The sequence below is a fragment of the Protopterus annectens genome, chromosome 10.part0 (genome assembly GCF_019279795.1).
Source record: "Protopterus annectens isolate FY-2018-M chromosome 10.part0, PAN1.0, whole genome shotgun sequence".
Classification (NCBI taxonomy): domain Eukaryota; kingdom Metazoa; phylum Chordata; order Ceratodontiformes; family Protopteridae; genus Protopterus; species Protopterus annectens.
Genome location: NC_056744.1, coordinates 1,724,737,885 through 1,724,751,695, shown reverse-complemented (window position 1 = coordinate 1,724,751,695; position 13,811 = coordinate 1,724,737,885). Strand labels below are relative to the sequence as shown.

The following is a 13,811-nucleotide window of genomic DNA, read 5'->3' as shown; positions in this document are numbered from 1 at the left end:
AATATGACTACATTGACTGCAGTGTGTGTTTTTCTCAGAGTGGTAGTCTGTATACCAGCAGAAAGAAAATTGGATGTAGTAGTCAAAGAAAAAAAGGGCAAAACCTTTGAAGCATCTACAGCTAGTCTTCACAAAATACCAGGAATATGCAAGGAGAAACTACAGCAACAGGGAATAAAAAACACCCTGATAGTTCCTGTCATTATTTTAGCAATAGGGCCAAGAAAGTAACATTTAAGCATATTTAAATATGACAGAGATACAGATAAAACCACATATTAAGGCAATTCTGGATATATTGAGAAGAGCACTCTTGACAAATATTAAAGATTGTAGTAGTACTCATTTCATGAACAGTAATTATACCATGACTCATGATTGGGGTCAGTTCATGTCACATTATTAGAAATTGTAACATTTGGATAAACAAAAAAATGAGTAGCAAATTGAAACTAGAGAAGTTTGAATAAATGCACCTAGGTAGTGCCAACATATTTGTCAACTCTGCAGAATGTTCCTCCTTTTGCCTCGTATATTGTTCCCTTTTCCTCATAAAATTCTTGTAAACTACCAGAGGTTACAGTAAATTAGTAAGCAGACATTAGAGTTTTATATTTAATATTGTTAAGAAAATGGATGTTAATGCAAAACCTGTTGTTCTACTAATTTGAGTAATATTTAAACATTGTCCCCGATTTGGGGCCTTTGCTCCCATGATATTTCAGCTTTGTCAGAACTATTGATTAAAGAAGTTGAGAGGTACAAGTTCCAATAGCAGAAGGAGCTACGTGGCTAATAAAAATAATATTATGGCTGACCAATATGTGGTAACAATAAATATATCCGCCATATGAACTATAGTAGGAGGTAGTTCTGGGAGTCTTGTATACACTGAGAAGAGCACGTTTGTCAGACATCTAAGATTTAAAGTAAATATGCTGAGTGGATAGAGGAGAATAAAGAAATATTTAAAATATTCTAAAATAATGATATAAAATGTATTGAAGTAATGGGCAGAAAATTGACACAATATTTATGAATGTTGCTAACTGGAAAATCCCAGATGTAGTGCCTGACTTCTGGCTAAAGTCATTAGTATTGTTGCATGATGAATTGGTCCAGAGTTAAAATTTTTTATATGCACACCAGTCTGTTCAACAACAGGAAAACTGTACTCCTCCTTACAAGTGAACCTACATGCTAACATAAGAACTACAGGCCAAAATCTCTGCACAAGTAAACTACATACTCACAGCACGACAGAATTATAACAAAAAATAATTATAAAAGATAAAAAAATCATATGTTACAAAACCATAATACAGAACTGTAAAAGGTTTGGATCATATTTATTGGATGGATAAACATCAGAAAGCATTACACCTTCACATATCCTAGAATGTTTGCAAAGGTATAAATTGTACCATACACTGATAAATTAATGGTAAACCACTTTACAACTGAGTAGTCATGAAAGACAAATTACTATCACTGAGACAAAAATGCATGGATGGATATTCCAGCATAATTATAACCACTGCTGTTTTGTCTTGGCCTTAACCCATTAATCACGATGTCCAGAAGGCATCCTTGCTAAATGATATCTCATCTACTTTTTGTGGATCATATAAAACTGTATAATGTGCCATATAAGCAACTGAAAGTGCAACTACAAATTGTTACAACTTTTTTCGTACTATAAGAATGACATTTGGACTTAAATGTGTGAAATTTACTTTTTTAGCAGGAAAATTGAAGCAACAAGAAAATATCAACTTGTGGGAGGAATGTGACAGAACTTTAACATGAGGGAGTTATCAACTTGTGGGAGGAATGTGACAGAACTTTAACATGAGCGAGTTTGCAACTATCTGGCACTAGATGAACATTTAGAAATACAGCATGAGGAAATGAGAACAGACTGTAGTAAAGAATATTTTAGAGGACTAAAACTAACTTTGAAAACTGCCTTCACATCTAGGAATAAAATTTAAGGTATAAATCGCCTTGATCTTCCTATTGTTAATTATAGATTAGTCATGATTTACATATTTATGTTGCTGATTTTTACAATATTACTATATTAATGTCTGTTCATGTTAAAGTTTTATTTACATTGCTACATAGGAGACTATTAATTTTTTTATTAATTAATGGATTAATTGACTATGTCATTTTATATATAGGAAGGAAGTGATGTAAGATGTTCGTTTGGTCTGAAGAGGCATCTTGTTTGATGTGAAAGTGCTAACCTTTATTAAATTGTGTTTTATTACCTCTGTCCTGTTTCTTCGCAACATTTTTTACTTTGATACTTGGATTTTGATTTTGGTGTAGCTGAAGTTTATCCACAGTGGCATCTTTTTATATCTTTGTATTCTTGTTTTGTTGGTGGTTATACTGTGGAGCATGGTAGAAGGTAACCAGATAGATTTGGATTGCATACCAAAAACTAGTGGAATTAATAATGGAATTTCAACTACAAGTCTAGAAAAACTATTCCATATGGAGAAGAATCCGTTGTTAGCCTATGAGATTTCACAGGATGAAAAAATAAGAAGTGAACAGGTACAGTTTGAAAAGCTATTTTGTAAAAATATACATGAACTTGAGAATGACTTGCATAAATATAAAAAATTACAATCGCAAAGACTGCATTTTGAAGCCTGCCTCTCGCATAGAATCATTCCAAGGGGTCTGAGGATCCTTTAATATGCCAGCATCAGGGAATACATATCCTGATCCCCTGAAGCGCTGGCAAAAACTGAACCTTGAGACAAGCTCTAAATATCTTGCTTTGTTTTCAACCCATGGAAGATACGTTATTGCAAGATATTTATCAGAAACAGTCAATGCTATATAATATGGTACCAGTGACTATTTTTGACAAAGCATTAGCAAGTGTTTGTGACAATGTGACTTCATTTGAACATCATCTTATTGTCACAAAGAAGAAAAAACTAGACAGAGACTTAGAGATTTCTCTATGGCCACGTACTTATGCCAGTATAGTCACTGAAGGTAATCAGAGTTCAGCTCTCTGGTAACAGAAACTCAATTTAAACATTGGAACTGTTACAAGGAGAATTGCAGGCTCAGCCATTAGAGATACCCATGCAGGTGAACTCGGTGACTGAGAATCAAAGTTCACAATCTAGTATTACTTTAAGTAATATTATTACTACAACACAAATCAATTCAACTGAAGAACAACCAGTGGTAAGGAGAAAAGAAAAAGAAAACAAATGAATGGGTCACAGTTTTTTTCATCTCCCCCTCTTCCGATTCACATAATGGAAGCTACCGGACGGAATCATTCAGTGAGCAGAGGAAGAAAATGGAGACTTCAATCGTGACAACGCAACTCAAATCAAAGCATAAAATGAATGTGGGAACAGCGGACATGCATTAATTTTTAATTTATTCAAGGGAAAGCTTATGGTGCAACAAGAAGCTTTATTACAATGAGGACTTAACATTTATACCAGCTTCTACAACAGAGTATGTTACCACGATGTTGGACATTAAAGAATTTGCACGGAATGTCATGCTTAAGGTACTGTTTAAAAACAAGCAAGTTAATAGTAGTTTTAAGAAGCCCAGTACTTTCATTCCTGAACTAAATGCAGCACTTGACACTTTTTGGAACATCTGTGAAGTTTAATTAAAACGTTTAGTTGAGTGTAAAAGTCATCAACATAGTAAACAATTCTATAATTTAAGTAATGAAGAATATAAAGTGTTAACTGATTTAATGGATGATGTTAACATAACTGTCCGGCTAGCCGATAAGGGAGGAGAGATTGTTATTTTTGATTCTGACCAATATGTTACAGATATGAAGGATATGTTGAATAACACTGAAGTTTATAAAATAATAACACTTAATGATATTGATTTATTTTGTTGTCCGGTATACAAGTCACTATTTGACTGTTACCTTACCAATCTTATTTTTAAGCAATTATTTGATTATTTAGTGGTAAATTATCCAGTTGTACCTATAATTCAAGGCCATCCCAAATTGCATAAAAATGAATATAATCCACCACTAAGACCTATAGTGGCTGGCCAAGGGTGGCTGACTCAATCATTATCTATTTATGTAGAAAAAAAATCTAAAACCTATAATAGATAAAGCACCACAGATATTGCATGATACCATGCATTTTGTTAAAGACTTGTATAGTTCTGTTGTAGGTCAGGATTCTGAACTTGTTGATAGCTTTTTAGTAACCCTAGATGTCAATTCTTTGTTTACGGTGATACTGCATTCTTATGGGATTGAAGCAGTGAAATGTTATTTACTGAAAAATCAAGCTTATGAAGACCACCAACATAGATTTTTATGTATGTTACTTGAATTAATTTTAGAAAACAATGTTTTTCTATTTCATAATTCTTATTACTTAGTTATTTGGCATAGCTATGGGCACCCCGTGTGCCAATAGCTACGCCAGTATGGTTTTAGCTCATTGGGAGAAGGTGTTTATTTTGAATAATACAGATTTTGTTGGATATATTTATTTATATAAAAGATCCATAGATGATTTGGTGTTAATTTGGACAGGTTCATTAGAATTATTACATCGATTTTTGATGTTTATTGACACTACTACGATTTTTTTAACGTTTACACATTCTACTGCATATAGTCGAGTTGATTATTTAGACATTACTATTAAAAAAGATGTAAACTGTTACTTTACTACAGAGTTATATAAGAAGTCTTGTTGTAGAAATGTTTTATCTATTGATAGTATGCATCCTTTGCACATGTATAAAAATATAATAAAGGGTCAAGGTATGCGAATTTCGAGATTGAACAAGGATGATGAGAAATTTCAAGGTGACATTGATATTTTTAAAAATGAACTGATAAAACATAAATATAGTAAAAAAGAGGTAGATATGGGTAGTAATGAAGTTGTAACTCTTAAGAAATACTAGAGCCAAACCAAATATGTCTGAAGATAATTTTATTGATCGAGCTGTGTCAGATAGTAATTATAATGATGGTACTGTAGCAGTTAGACTTTAGTCTTCTAGTAATATTAATAAGGTATGTTAGATAATTAAAAATTGGTTTATATTACAGTCAGATAAAGATATACAAGACGTAGTTGTACAAAGATCAAGGTTTGGATATAAAAAGAAAAATTTAAAAAGATTATGTAATACTAATAACAAACATACTAAAAAGTTAGTGAGTTGGAATTGTTTACCATGTGGTTGTGGTGCCCTAGCTGCTCAGAACATTTTTATTCATTCTAAAACTCATAGGAAGTATACATTTAAAGTAACAGCTAGCTGTACCACTAGAAATTTGATTTATTTAGCAGTATGCAACGTCTGCAACTCATTCTATGTTGGTATGACTAACTGCTCCCTAAGAGAACGTGTAAGGAAACATCTGTTAGCAATGAAAAATGAAGATATAGAGAGAAGTGCATTAGCTAAGCATGCAGTTTTATTTGATACACCCCATGATTTTAGTTTTAGAGTAATTGAATGTATAGATCTAGGTCCTAGGTTGGGTGATGTAAAAAATTTTACCGAGCTAAGAGAATTGAAATGGATACTTCTGCTACAGGCAGATCTCCCCCCTGGACTTAATGAAGCCCTATCTTAAAGCAAGACCTTTAAAATAAACTAAATATATTTATGTTACTGATCTTTACAATATTACTTTATTAATGTCTGTTCATGTTAAAGTTTTATATATATTGCTACATAGAATATTTGTTAATTGTTTTATTGATGGATTAATTGCCATATACAGGAAGTGATGTAAGATGTTCATTTGGTCTGAAGAAGCATCTTGTTTGATGTGAAAGCACTAACCTTTATTAAATCGTGTTTTATTACCTCTGTCCTGTTTCTTCGCTACATTTTTTACTTTGATACTTGGACTTTGATATTGGTGTAGCTGAAGTTTATCCACAGTGGCATATTTTTTTTCTGTGATTTACTGTGTACAGAAAGTACTGGATCAACTTGACTAGAAAACAGTACTGCTCCATGATCATCAAATAATATGTAGAACATTTCATAACATGATTATGAATTCTAAGTATGTACCTCCTGAAAATTGTTTATATGTATAGGTATACAGTTATGGGACTGTACAGACATATTTGCTGTCATCATAAGAGAGAAACATAGAAGTTGTAAACCATCATGAAAAAAAAAAGACTGAGATGTCATCTCTGATGTCCTTCCTTATCAATGTTGCAGTATTCCGTACAAAATGGATAGCCTGTTGGGGATAGTCATATATTCTGCCAGCATGCCAAAATCATTGGCCCTTTCTGATGCAGTACATCAGATGTATGTTATATATCCAAGGCATAAGGTACATTAAGTGATGTAAAGGCACCAAATCCTCAGAACTTATTTGTTGCCAGTGCAAAGTTTGTATATGAAGTTGGTCTGTAAGTTGTTTGCCTCATATCAGCTACCAACCCATTGGGGACTCTTTCTTATTTTCTCTTTTGTCATCTAGAAAAGGGAAATGTGAATGTGGGAGGCAGATTCCCCATAATGGCAGGCATAAAAAGTGACTTTTCTGCTTAGGAGCACACAATGATCACATGCAATGTGACATTTGCCATGCCTTTATACATATGCATATGTCATCTCTGTGTATTTGGAGAATCAACATCATAAGTTGTTGGCACAGGAAACTGTCTTCTGAATCAACATGTCCAGATTTTCAGCTGCTTTCTATGAAAACATCAAAAAGATGTGGTTAGAGACTTCTGTTTTTACCAGACATCTCCATAGGCATGGATGAAGAGCTTGTGGACCATCTAGTTCCTATGCCTGCTTAGTGGTGACCACATTGATGACCGATATGGAGTTTACCATTTGCACATCCTGTGTCTGCTGCAAATGACGAAGAGAAGCCATGGCTGAATATTTCTTAAAGACTTGGGGGATTCCCCAGATACTGGTTAGGGATACTGGTTAGGGAAGACTTGCCTGATTCCCTTATTGAAGTTAGGCAGGGTTCAGGACTCTGTAAGCTTGTTATGGCATTAGACCCTGTAAAGAAAAAGACAAAAGCTAGGCATGTGGTTCCCTTTGCTGAAGACCCTGTAAGTAGTGGCAGGACTTCACTCAGGGCCTTTTTTAAGACTCTCATGGTCATTGATACCTCTTCAAGGGTTGTCAGTGCCTTCACCTATTTTTTCTTCTACTTCCACTCCTGAGAGGCTTAGGGCTTCTGACTCCTCTGGTGAAGATGTGGATTCTGGGGAAAAGTCCCTGGCTTATTCCTCCCAGATCCATTCCACTCTTGCTCTGAGATCCAATGAAGATGATACTATATCTTCTGATTCATCTATTGAGGAGCTTTCTTTTGAGGACACCATTGTTAAAATGATAAAAAGTTGAAAACAAACAACCATCTCAACCACCATGAAAAATTTATTAAGATAAAAAATAAAATTTATAAAGTAAGTACTAAAAGACTAAAAGTCAGTCCAAAGATTCAGGATAAGGGCTTTCAACCTTCTGGCCTTCCTCCATTCATAGAATGCAACAATATCCTTTACTTATTGTCGTAGTTCACATCCAAGCAATTCTCATCCATAAGGCCACCATCTCCTTGAATCCAACCTATGATCAAGCAGATGACACTGCCTAGGAACCACTGCCCCTTAAGAATTGGTTTCAGAGGGATAATACCATTTAAACCAGGTGGGCAATCTGCTCTTAAGTCTGCAATCTATTTAATGTCTTCATTTCCAGTCCTGTTGCACATCACCTCCTCTTAATATGTTTAATGCCATAAGCAAAAAGTATGGTCAGGATTAGACATAATGTGCTGTAAGAGGGCATTGTTTTAGACTTGTTTCTGATGCCATCTATATGGCGAAGAATAGATTCTTTAAAAGGTGTATTGGTTTTTCCAATATAATAACAAGAGCAGCAGGTACAGGTAGCAATGTAAACTACATTCCTGGTATTGCAGTCAGCACTTTCATTAAGCCAGTATCTTTTGTGAGTATTGGGGTGCATTAATTCATTAGTGGTATTGATCCTATTACAAGCCTTGCATCTTCCACATGAAAAAGTGCTCCTAAGATGAAAATGATTGGTTGCTAAATTAGGCAGTGTCATCTTCTTGATTATAGGTCGGATTCAAGGAGGTGGCTTGCCCTATGGATAAGAATTGATTGAATGTTGACTATGATAATAAGAAATGACATTGTTGCATTCTGAGGAAGGCTAGAAGGTTGAAAGTGCTTATCCTAAATTTTGGCACTGACTTTGTCTTTTAGTATTTATTTTATCGATTTTATTCTTTATTTTAATAAATAGTTTTCCAAGGTGGTTGAGCCGGTTGCTTATTTTCTTCTTTTTATGATTATTTTACTGTCTTAATATCTTTAGTGACTAGCAGGAATTGTTGGTTAATACTTTTGTTTGCCTGGACCATGTTGTATATGGCTGAAGGGAGCAATGGACAAGTTGGAGCTGTTGAAATATCACTTATGCTTAGAGTGAAACCGTCTTTGGAAATAAATATGAATCGTGTTCTACCAGAGTTTTCAGTGAGTTCTACTTATCCACTTCTTGAGCTTGACCTGAATGCTGAAGTACAGAAGGATTCAGATTTATCTAATGGGATTGAGACTTTTGATCAAATATTTTTGAAGCTGAGAATGCTGCCTATAATTTGAAAAAGTTACAGTGACAGCATTTTCATCCTGAGATTTGCTTGTATTATTGTGTTCTTCCAAGAGGCATGCGGGTTAAATGCATGACGACATATGGGAACACCTACCCTGATTTACTTGTATGATGGCAAGCAGTTAATATTGAAACTAGCTTTACAAACATTGACCTATTAATTGAATATTTCAAGCCCATTGAAGAAGAAACAGTACAGTTGATTAAAATGAAACAATTAAAACTTGAGTGTGTGATGCTCACAGATATATTTTTACATAAATTAGAAACCTTGCAGTGTAGCCTTAATTTGTTAGATAACAGGATGACAAATGTGAAAAGTCATAAGCTAAGTAGAGATTTTCAGGATTTTAAAACTGGTAATTTGTTTGAATGGCCTAGGAATGTGAATGAAATAGCTAAGAATAAAACTAGAAAGAATAAGGGAGTTTCCACTAGGCTGTCTACTACATCTGACACACAGCATCTAGATTCGCAGAAAGTATCTGACAAATCAGTTGCATCCAATACTGAGCATACCGATGTGCTTAGTTGTTCAACTGGATCAAGTACAATAGTGACCGCTTCTAATTATGAGCAAGTGACTAAAGTTCCTGCCTCTAGCACTGAAGGTGATGGTGATGCTGATGCTTTGGGTGTAGAGAAAGTTATGTTTAAGCGGGACTGTCAAAATAATTTTCATAATCTCCAGCAGTTGACTTTAGGGACCAGACTGAAAGAAAGGGCCTCTCATCTTCTAGTTTTTTAAGCGCTCCCCATATTTATCAAACCGCAACAACATCTACAGCAACAACAATGGTCCCTGATGAGAGGGAGGAAGAGGAGAAAAGTATAGCACCATTAGGAGCTTTGGTCAATGAGTCTTTTGTTAATATTTCTCAACTTGAGTGAGACACAGATACATCTGGTGAACAAGGGTTTATCATTCATACCAGGCCTTAGATCGAGACTTTGTGAATTTGCAATTGATGCCAAATGTTTTGGAAGAAATATTACATTGAAGAACATTTTTGGCAATAGGAGTGATGAACTACCAATCAATAGATTTAAAAAGCCCAGTACTTTTGTACCAATACTACAACCTGTTGTAGAATTATTTATGCAAATATGAGAGAAGGATATAGCTGAATTGTGGTAGAATAATGATTACAGAGGTTTTTACAACCTTAACAGTGATGAATTAAGAGCTTTTTGAGAAGTGATGAACGATGAAAGGGCAGTCATCAAGTCTGCTGATAAAGGCGGCACGATAGTTGTGTTGGATACTGACTATTATCCGAGAAGAATATATAACTTGTTGGCTGATACTTGAACATATATGAAGATACCCAAATTAAGTACAGTGGCTATACAAAATGTACACATCCCTGTTAAAATTGTGATATAAAAAAGAGACAACAATAAATAATTTCAAAACTTTTCCCACCTTTACAGTGTCCTATAACTTGTACAATTCAATTGAAAAATAAATCTATTAGGGGAAAAATAAAAAAAAACGTACAATAAGCTAGTTGCACAAGTGTGTGCACCCTTACACTAATACTTTGAAGCACTTTTTGATTTAATTACAGCTTTCAGTCTTCTTGGGTAGGAGTTTATCAGCATGGCACATCTTGACTTGACAATATTTGCCCACTCTTCCTTGCAAAAGCACTCCAAATCTGTCAGATTGCGAGGGCATCTCTTGTGCATAGCCCTCTTCAGGTCACCCCACAAATTTTCTGTTGGATTTAGGTCTGGGCTCTGGCTGGGCCATTCTAAAGCTTTAATTTTCTTCTGGCAAAGCCATTCTTTTGTTGATTTGGATGTATGCTTGGGGTCATTGTCGTATTGAAAGGTTAAAATCCCCTTCAGCTTTCTAGCAGACACCTGAAGGTTTTGGGCCAAAAGTGACTGGTATTTGAAACTTTTCATAATTCCTTCCATCTTGACTAAAGCCCTAGTTCCAGCTGAAGAAATGCAATCCCAAAGCATGATACTGCCACCACCATGCTTCACAGTGGGAATGGTGTTCTTTTGGTGATGCAAAGTGTTGTTTTTGTGCTAAACATACCTTTTGGAATTGCGGCCAGAAAGTTCAACCTTGGTCTCATCAGACCATAGCACATTTTCCCACATGCTTTTGGGAGACTTGATATATTGTTTTGCAAATTTTAGCTGGGCTTGGATGTTTTTCTCTGTAAGAAAAGGCTTCCATCTTGCAACCCTACACCATAGTCCAGACATATGGTGAAGATGGGAGATTGTCACATGTAGTACACAACCAGTACATGGCAGAAATTCCTGCAGCTCCTTCAGTGTTCAGTGTTGCAGCCTCCTTGACTAGTTTTTATCTTGTCTTTTCATCAACTGTGGAGGTACATCCAGTTCTTTGCAACTTCACTGTTGTTTTATATTTTCTCCATGTTTTAATGATGGCTTCACTGTGTTCCATGGTATATCCAATGCTGTGGAAATTTTTTGTACCCTTCTCGTGACTAATACCTTTAAACAATGAGATCCCTTTGATGCTTTATAAGCTCTCTGTGAACCATGGCTTTTGCTGTAGCAGGCAACCGAGTAAATGTCAGGAAAATCCTACTAGGACAGCTGAACTTTATTTGGAGGATAATCCGAGTCTCTTAAATTGATGGCAGGTGTGTACCCGGGAAGACTGAATGCTGTAATTAAATTAAAAGATGCTTCAACAAAGTTTTAATTTAAGGGTGTGCACACTTATGCAACCAGCTTATTGTACATTTTTTATATTTTTTCCCTTAGCAGATTTGTTTTTCAATTGAATTGTACAGGTTATAGGTCACATTAAAGATGGGAAAAGTTTTGAAATGATTTATTATGGTTTCATTTTTTTATAGCAGAAAACCCTGGCATTTTAACAGGGGTGTGTACACTTTTTATATCCACTGTAAATAGGTTAACAATGTTCATGATATTTTATGACCTGCTCATGACAAGAAGTGTTACACAGGAGATGTATGATTACCTTAGAGTTGAACATCGACAGATACCAGTGATAAATGGACTCCCTAAAATGCATAAGAGTTCAAGACCCAGCCCTTTGACCTATTGTTTCAGATAAAGGACGGGCTACTGAACTTGCCTCTGTCTATGTCAAGTACTCTTTGAAGAGATTTTTACCGAAAGCTAGTACAGTTCTGCGAGATACTTCTCATTTTTTGGAGATGTTATACCAGAAATTGAAAATTATTGATTCACTTACTTATAGACCTGGACCTATGATGGTCACTATGAATGTCCACGGTCTCTTTACTGTTATTCCCAATGAATATGGGATATCTGCAGTTAGAGACTTCATACGTACACAAACTGAAGAAGCAACATCTGCCCTACTTGTTTATACTTTGCTGAAACTCGTTCTTGAATGCAATGTTTTCTTATATGAGTATGATTACTATTGGCAGAAGTGGGGGGTTGCCATGGGCACTTCATGTGTCAATAGTTATTCTAACATTGTCTTGGGTCAGTGGGAAATGAGGTATATATTCAATGAGATCAATCCATGGGTGAATGACATTGTATACTATGGTCATTTTGTGGATGACGTATTCCTTATATGGAGAGGAGATTAGACCAACTTTCTTCATTTTGTAAAGTGTTTGGAGATGATTACCATCTTCTTGGAATTTGATGTTCATATGTTAAGAACAGAAATAAGCTTCCTTGATGTCAGAATCATTAATGATGAAACGGTGTTTTAATACAGCAAGTTATTGCAAGGATTGTTGCAGAAATCACCTCTTGCATAGGATGAGTATGCAAAACTTTCCACAATTAGTGAAGGGACAGTTTCTTTGTGTGTCAAGACTTTGTACAGATACAGGAACTTATGAACATGAGAAACAAACCCTTTTACGTAATTTTCAAGAACAAGGATATAGAAGTAAGGACACTCAGCTACATACTATGGAGACCTGAGGGCTAAGGAATACAAAAGGACGCCCCTTCTTTTCTGATAAGATGGACAATATTAGGGATAACCAAGACTGTGAAGAAGTAGAGCGTCCTTTCAGGTGTTTGCTTACATATTTGGGAGACATTAAAACTGTAGGTAACATCATCAAGAAAAATTGGTCTATTCTAACTGTAGATGACAACTTAAAAAAAGTACAGTAGGTGAGACATCTAACTTTTGTTTCAAAAATTGCATGAATCTTAAGACACTGCTCTGTTATAAGAATGTGAAGAGATCTTCAAGTTTTCAGCCTTTAAAGAAATGCACTTTTTTATGTGGAAGATGTAAGGCTTGTAATAACATCAGTACCACTAATGAGTTCACACACCCCAATACTCACAAAAGATACTGGCTTAATAAATCTGCTGATTGCAATACCAGGAATGTGGTTTACATTGCTACGTGTACCTGCTGCTCTTGTTATTATACTGGCAAACCCAATAAACCTTTTAAAGAATGTATTCTTTGCCATATGAATGACATCAGAAACAAAGTCCAAAGCAATGCCCTCTCACAGCACATTACGTCTAATCTTGACCATATAAAAAACGGAAACTGGAACAAGTCGACCAAGTAACAGAAATCACCAAAAGCTGTTCCAAAAGCACTAAAAATAAGCACCAGCACAAATCCAGTCCAAAATTGAATGTAACAAGTTTATTCACTTAGTCTGTTGAGCGCTTTCATCATACAAAAGACTTCATCAGAACAATATTTCTTGATTCCTACTCACTTATAAATACTAAGAACAGTCACCTGACTTAAACCATTTAAAAATTAAAGTGCTAGTGCTATAAATTCATTACCTTCCAATGAAATTATACGCCTTCTCTCTATCTCATCAGTCCACTCACATATTCACATATTCTCCTGATTAAAAACAATACATTTGATAGACATATAATGTATAACCCTATATAGTCATTGAAATTGGAAACGGAAAATCCGAGGAGTCACCACAAAGGAGGAGGAGACCCCATGAGGGGAAGGGCAACGAGATAGACCATTTCTTTCAGGTTGGACTTAAGGAAAAGGATAGTGGCATTGTAAGGGTCAACGAAGTCACAAGTACATATGACAACTTTCACATACACAACTACACTGGTAGGGGTATTAGGAAAGAACACTTCACCCTTTT

General features: G+C 35.2%; 1 protein-coding gene across 1 annotated transcript in view; it reads left to right on the top strand.

The window, feature by feature from the left end:
- The window catches only part of LOC122813966 (zinc finger protein 569-like), a 142,147-nt gene extending 136,299 nt beyond the window's left edge, over positions 1–5,848 (top strand). Inside the window, exon 7 of the mRNA XM_044086520.1 lies at positions 1,745–5,848. Coding sequence (XP_043942455.1) covers positions 1,745–1,809 — 65 coding nt within the window. The 3' untranslated portion in view covers positions 1,810–5,848. The remainder of the gene's footprint in view (positions 1–1,744) is intronic.
- The last annotated feature ends 7,963 nt before the right edge of the window (positions 5,849–13,811 follow it).